This window comes from Pteropus medius, unplaced genomic scaffold, assembly GCF_902729225.1.
Source record: "Pteropus medius unplaced genomic scaffold, Ma_sr-lr_union100, whole genome shotgun sequence".
NCBI classification, from domain to species: Eukaryota; Metazoa; Chordata; class Mammalia; order Chiroptera; family Pteropodidae; genus Pteropus; species Pteropus medius.
This window is the reverse complement of record NW_024355990.1, coordinates 2,804,833-2,811,297: the sequence shown is the minus strand read 5'-3', so window position 1 is coordinate 2,811,297 and position 6,465 is coordinate 2,804,833. Positions and strand designations below refer to the sequence as shown.

Below are 6,465 nucleotides of genomic sequence, written 5' to 3'. Positions count from 1 at the left end.
ATCATCATCACCGTCATTGTCATTGTCACCATCACCATCACCATCACCGTCACCATCATCATCATCACCGTCATCAGCACACAGGTCACTTTGTTTTCTCTCCTGAGAGCAGCAGAAGAGGAGAGTGCTTATGGGTCAAGGAACTGGCCACAAGGTGGCATGACATAGAGCTAAAAGAGCAGTACCTGGAAAATATTGGACAGGTCCCTGAGGTTGAAGATGTAATGAAACTTAATGGCCGTGGGAAGAAACGTGGCTGTGACTTTCTGGTGCAGGGCTGTTACAAGAAAGAGACACACCGATTCTTATGCACCCTTAATGGCCTCGGGAAGTGCAAAGCTTAAGAGAGAGTTTCTGAAGCAAACGGGCTATGAACTGGTGACAATTTAAGTGAGCAAACTGCTGTCCTCGTGATGGGTAAACCATTCCTACACACTCAATTTCTTATCCGCTCCTCCCCCTGCAGCAACTGGACTTCGCATCTCCTGTCGAAACATACCATCGTTTAAAAAATATTGATTGGAAAGTATAAATAAAATATTTACCAGGGGAGAAGAGGAAGAAGCCGTCGGCTCCGCAGAGCAGTAGATTTTACGGACATGAGGGGCAGAAGGCTGGCCGGCTTACCCAGGGCCGAGGCCACCAGCTGGTTGCTCATCTTCTGAACCACCATGGGGGCGGAGCGATAGGCCAGGTGCTGGGACAGGATGGTGCTGTAGATGGTCGTGAGGGCCTCCTGGCCCGGGAAACTCACGGCAAACACGCAGAAGTGGCGCTGTGCGGAGCAACCGCGAAGCCCCGTCAGGCCCCTCCTGGGGACCTGTCTGTGGCCAGGCCGCCTTCCTGGGTGCAGACTCTGTCCCCACCCCCTGATGTCTGTGAGCACAGCCAGGACGGCCACTTTTTGTCCTCGTGCCTTGTATGAGGTACAATCCCATGAAATAGTGACTCTATCTGAAACAGCCAAATGTACTTCAAGCTCTCAAGAAAAATTCTGTGGGAGGCGAAAGGGTGTCTCTGAGCCCAGGTCTGGGTCTGTGGCCCAGGCGGCCACCCGTCTCAATCGTCCGCGGGTGAGCTTCTGCCTGCTCAGGGCTGCGGACACTCTGGGACAGCCTGGCTGTCCCAGGCATTGTGTGGGACATGCTGATACTGAACAAATATTTGTTGTCCACCTGACATCCAGACTTGACTGGTGTCTGTATTTTCATTTGCTGGATCTGGCAGCCCTTTGGGGTCCCCTGCAACTTCCTGCCACGTCTGAAAGATTAGGGAGCTCTCCCGAGTGTCAGCCTGCAGCCCTGACGTCCCAAATCCAGGCTTTCATTCTCATTTGCCCAAACGGCCCCCAACCCTTGGCAGCCGCAGAAGGGTGTCTGATGACAGGTTACCTGAAGTCGGGGGTCTATGGTGAAGGACCCCGAGGTGGGGTTCATGCAGGCCACATACTGGCAGTTGTGGACCTCCTTCAGCGTCAGCTTCTGCCGGTCATACCTGCATGGGGAGACCAGCATTGGCGTCCCGCCCCCCCCACCCCCAACCCCTCGGCCCAGCAATGCCTCAAACGTGGCTAGACAAAAACCCAGCGCAATAAATATCTATTATACGTGAAACAGCCAATTTCACTTCACGCTCTCAAGAAAAATTCTGAAGCCGGCGGCGGCTCAGTAGCTGGGGGCGCAGAGCGGGGTCTATGCTCCAGCTGTCCACTTAGCGGCCTCAGGACTCCGGGCGAGTCCATCAGCCTCTGCTGCCTCAGGAGTCCCACGGGCACAGGGGGCCGTCACGAGACCGAGACGCACGGAGAAGGCGCGAGTCCGGCACCGGCTTGCCACCGCCCGCGGTGGCCCTGTGACCAGGGATGACGGTGGTGAGCGAACGGGCCCAACAGCCTCCTCGAGGCCGACGCACTGGGGCACGCTCCCGAGGGCTCAGACGCGGTCGAAGGGGGCGTGGGGCTCGCACGCCCTCGCGCGTGCCCGCGGCTTTGGGGCTCTCCCCCATCGTGCGCGTTTCTGGTGGGGGTTCCCGCCGTTCCTTCCATTTACGGAAACGCCTCACGTGCGCCCACCGTCGGCGTGAGCCCCGTGAGCGTCCCGTGCCACGCCGTCGCCTCCGCATTCCGGCCATCCCTCGCGGGGCGGGGTCTCCCACCAACAGTGCTCCCTGACTGATGTGGATCGAAGCCATCGCGTTGTGGCCTTCTGGCTTACGCTTTTGGAATCTGTGTTCGAGAAGCCCTTCCCGCCCGCGCCTCCCCCGGGCCGGGGGCGTGCCCCCCGCGTCCTGCTGTCAACTCGGCAGTTTCCCGTCTGCAGGCCACGTGGCAGGCGGGGTCCCGGGCCGACGTCTCCTCCACGTGCTGAAATAGCCAGTAAACACCCACCTGCCCTGCCAGCCGTGGGGCCACCTTCGTCTGATGTTCCCGAGGGTTTCTTCAGTGCCTCCCCGTGAGGACCTGGGACCCGGCGAACCCATTTCGAGGGCGTGGGGCCAGGGGCCTGTGACTGAGGGCTCACGGTGGATCGTCCTGCAGCCCTCACGGCTCCTCTCCTGCTCCTGCTGGCCTGGGCCCTGGCCGTGCCTCCCACAGCCCTCCCGGGTCCTCAGGCCCTGCTCAGAGCAGACCCCCGAGCGCCTCCCCTAATCCCCGCGCCAACTACGGCCTGCGGCACACCATGGCCGTCCTCGCTGGGCTCCCACGGCCGTGACGTGAGCTCGGGGAGTAGGCGCCGTGCGGTGGGGAAGAAGGTGGGCAATGGAGTCAGACAAATGTGGGCGTGACCTCCAGTGGGCGTGCCCTCCAGCTCCGACACTTGTTAGGGCTGTGACGGCGAGCGGCCACTTAACCCCTGCGTGCCTCTAGTTCTCGGCGGTGAGGGGCAGGCCCTGCTCACCCACCGACTGGCTTCTGACGGGGTTTCTAGGGTTCTTCTGGCCTCGGAACCCCCAGATTTGACCTGTGCTACTTGCCAGGTCATCACCGTGTTTTAAGCACGTTGAACGTCAGATCTTTCCAACCCGCAGGTTTGGAACGTCTGATCTTGCCACCCTTGGCCCCCTGTTACCGGACAAAGTCTGCGCTCTGTCTGGTGGCTGTGGGTTCTGGGTCTGGCTGCGGCCGCCCCGACACCCTCTCGGCTGGCTCACTCACACCAGTCACCCCAGCCCCTCTGGCTCCACAGGCCACACGCCCTTTGCCACGGGGTCTCTGCACATGGCATCTGCTGCCCCCAGATGCTCTCTCTCCAAGGTCCAGCCCGTGGCCAGTCCCGACTCAGCCTCCAGCTTCGCGCTGTGGTGCCGCTCCCCCAGCAATGTCTGTGAGCTGGCCCCTGGGTGCCCCGTGGTCATAGGGGCAGCAGGAGTTCCCTCAGCGATCTCCCCTCCCCCCGTAACTGCTCCTGCCTCCTTGGAACTGCTCATGTCCCCAGGTCCCAGCCCAGGGCAGGCTCGTGGAATGCCGGAGGGGAGATGACGTGGTCCAGCCCGTCCAGCTGAGGCCCCGTCCTGCCCCCCGCCGCCCACGCGCAGGCTCACCAGTGCTTGTGGTCCATGTGCTGCCGGATGAGGGTGTGGGGGGCCACCGTCCCGTACTTGTCCACCTCAGGCATGTTCATGTCGTCGATGAAGTAGATCAGCTTCTTGGTGCCTGGCGGCCCGTAGTTCCTCCCCGATTTCTTCTCCAGCGGCTTCTCGAGGACCCCTGGAGGAGGGAGAAGGGAGCGGGTTGGCCGCCAGCAGCGCACGGGTGGGTGTGGAAATGGAGGGGCACGTCCCCGGGTCTGTGGGGACGGGGGTTGCGGGGGGAGCAGCCATGTGGCTGGTGTGTCCGGGCCGGGCTGCGAGGGCCCGCCCTGGTCCTCGACCTCACCCTGCAGCCCCGTGCCCGGCGCCCCATGCACCGCGGCCCACCCTGCAGCATGGCCGAGGTCGTGTAGAAGTTGAAGGGTACGGCCTGCACCAGGTAGTCGTCGGTGTTCAGGCTCTCCAGCTTGTCCCCCATCAGCACCGACTTGCCGGTCCCCGCGTTCCCCACCAGCATCACAGGCCATGACTTCGCCATGAGCAGGTCCATGAAGTAGCGGATGCGGATGGTTTCTGTGGTGTGCACCAGCGAGGCCTGCGTGGGGCGGACGGGCGGGGCGGGCAGAGCCGTGACTCTCGGAGGGACGGACGCGACTCCAGCGTCCCCCTCCGGCCAACCGCGTGCACACCCGAATTGCTCGTGAGCCCCGTTTTACTTAGGGGGCCCTACAGCCGAACACCGGCTCTGTTTGCACGCCCGGTCCACGGCGGGGCCTGGGACGCCGGGTGCTGCTCCGAAGTCGCCGTGGGTCGTCCCCGCTCCTGGGCGGTTACCTGCAGTGGGATGTCGGGGTCCAGCTCAAAGGAGGGCACCTTGTCCGTCCAGGGCAGGAATTTCTTGGTGTCAGGGTCCAGGTAGTAGTCAAAGATGGTCCCCTGCGAGGGGAACTTAATCGTCTTGAATTCATTGATCCACCATTTGCTGAACTCGACGCGATAGTCCACGAGCTGTGGGAAAGCCCGAGCCGAGACGTGAGAAGGGCGGCTGAGCGAGGGGGGCCCGGAGGGCGGGGCGGGCGGCCGGGCCCACCTGGTCCTGGAACATGGCCCCGCCGAAGGCCCAGAAGCAGGCGAACACGAAGTAGAGCTCGTACAGCTCCTTGGGGGAGTCGGCCGGCGTGTTCTTCTCCGTGAGGAGGCACTCGAGCAGGTACAGGACCATGTGGATGATGGTGATCTCGGGCACGGGCGTGATCTTCTTGAAGCCGAAGCGCAGCTTGTCCAGGCACATGGGCAGGTACTTGTCGAACAAGATCATCAGGTTCGCCTTCTCGGACTGCACCTTGCGCCGCTCCAGCCAGCTGCTCACCACCCTGCGGAGACGAGCGGGTGGTGACTGAGGACGGGGCCGCCGTGCGGGCCGCCGGCGTCTCTCCGCCCGGTGACCGCCTGCCGGCTGCTCCCCGTGGTCCTGCTGTGCCTGCCTGGTGATGCAGACCATCAGAGTCTGCTGAAGGCGCGGGGTGCTGGGGCGTACGCTTTCCTGATATTCCAGCTGCGGAGGCGCTATAACCCCAGAACAGCTGGGAGCCACCCTTGCTACCCCAAAGGGAAGCTAACGTGAGGGCGGGAGAGCTGGGGAGGGGAGGGGAGACAGGGGAGGAGCTGGGACAGCATCTGGACTCCTGGATCCAGCCATGCCTGAAGCATGCATTGGTGGATCGAGCCAACAGATTTTTTTGTCCTTGCTTCCACTGGCTTGAGCTGCATTTGTCACGTTCAGTGGAAGAATGCAAACCAATACAACAGGCAACCCCGAGGAGCCATGCGGCACCGTCTGGCACCCCCCAGCCCCGGAGCGGGCCGCAGAGAGGTGGCCCCCATGACGGTGAGTGTGTGGACACCAGAGCCAGCTGCCCGGGCTCGAACCAGTTTCACTGGGGCCAGCAGTGGCCTTAGACAAGCTCTCTGCATGTCTGGGTCCCCGGCTCCTCATCCGTACACGGGACCGATGGCAGCCACGCCCATTTCAGAGGCCGTCCGGGCTGATACTTGTAACGCTCACAGAAGGCAGCCTGGTCCACAGAGCCCGCAAAAAACCTAAGTAGCGTCCAGCTCCCACTTGGCTCGGGGAGCGTGTCATTTCCAGGATGCTCAAAGCATACGCAGGGAGCTCAGGCCACCAAACACAGCCCGCCTGCCACCCGCAGCCCGACACGCACGCCTTCCTCTGCGTCCACTCGGTTCTGAGCGATCTGTTCCTCACTGACCTCTGTCGGGACAGAGAGCTGAGGGCTAGAAAGCTTAGCTCCCTGGCACCCCCAACACTCCAGGGTGACAGAGCGAACCTTTACACAATCGACATCTGTGAGCGACACGGTGCCCCAGTGCCTGGCACAGTTAAGAACTGGATCCTGGGTACAGCCAGTCTTCGGAACGAAGACCCATTTGCGAGTCTGTACCTGGACTGTTTTGAAGGCGTGTATGTCGAGCTTACGTTTGCCTCGGTCAGAGTCACGCAGTGCATGCCATCACACGTGCCGGCTTGGACCTGAAATGCGCACCCGGAGACACACGCGGGACGCGTGGCTTTCCCGCCCCAGGTCTTGGCGGGCCCCTGCCCTGCCCTGCCCTGAGAGGCCACTGGCCTGTCAAGCCCCGGAGCCCTGCTGCTTGTCCCCCTCCGGGACGCAAGGGCTGCTCCGTCTCTCTGGGCCCCTGGGCCTCTTCTCCAGCACAGAGCCCCAGGAAGTGCAGGGGCTGAAGGTCCCCGCCTCTGCTCACCTGCTGACCTCCGGCTCTCTCACCACCCTACTGGGTGTCCCCTGAGCACCCCACGATCTCACCTCCTTCCTGTCGTCCCCGGCCCCCGCCCCATGTCTTAGCAGCTTCTGCCCTAAGTTCGTTTCCACTCTCTTGCCTTAGCTGCCGCCCACC

The 6,465-nt window shown here is 62.4% G+C and overlaps 1 protein-coding gene across 12 annotated transcripts in view; it reads right to left on the bottom strand.

Annotated features, from left to right (window-relative positions):
• Positions 1-6,465, bottom strand: part of DNAH17 (dynein axonemal heavy chain 17) — a 106,213-nt gene that overhangs the window by 41,284 nt on the left and 58,464 nt on the right. For all 12 annotated transcript variants that reach the window (XR_005652146.1, XM_039859625.1, XM_039859618.1 and 9 more), the window contains 7 exons: positions 4,619-4,901; positions 4,363-4,536; positions 3,916-4,123; positions 3,541-3,706; positions 1,392-1,494; positions 628-775; positions 186-277 (listed from right to left, as the gene is read on the bottom strand). Coding sequence is in view for 11 of the 12 variants with exons in the window: in XM_039859625.1 (XP_039715559.1) it covers positions 186-277; positions 628-775; positions 1,392-1,494; positions 3,541-3,706; positions 3,916-4,123; positions 4,363-4,536; positions 4,619-4,901 (1,174 nt within the window). In the remaining variant the exon portion in view is untranslated. The remainder of the gene's footprint in view (positions 1-185; positions 278-627; positions 776-1,391; positions 1,495-3,540; positions 3,707-3,915; positions 4,124-4,362; positions 4,537-4,618; positions 4,902-6,465) is intronic.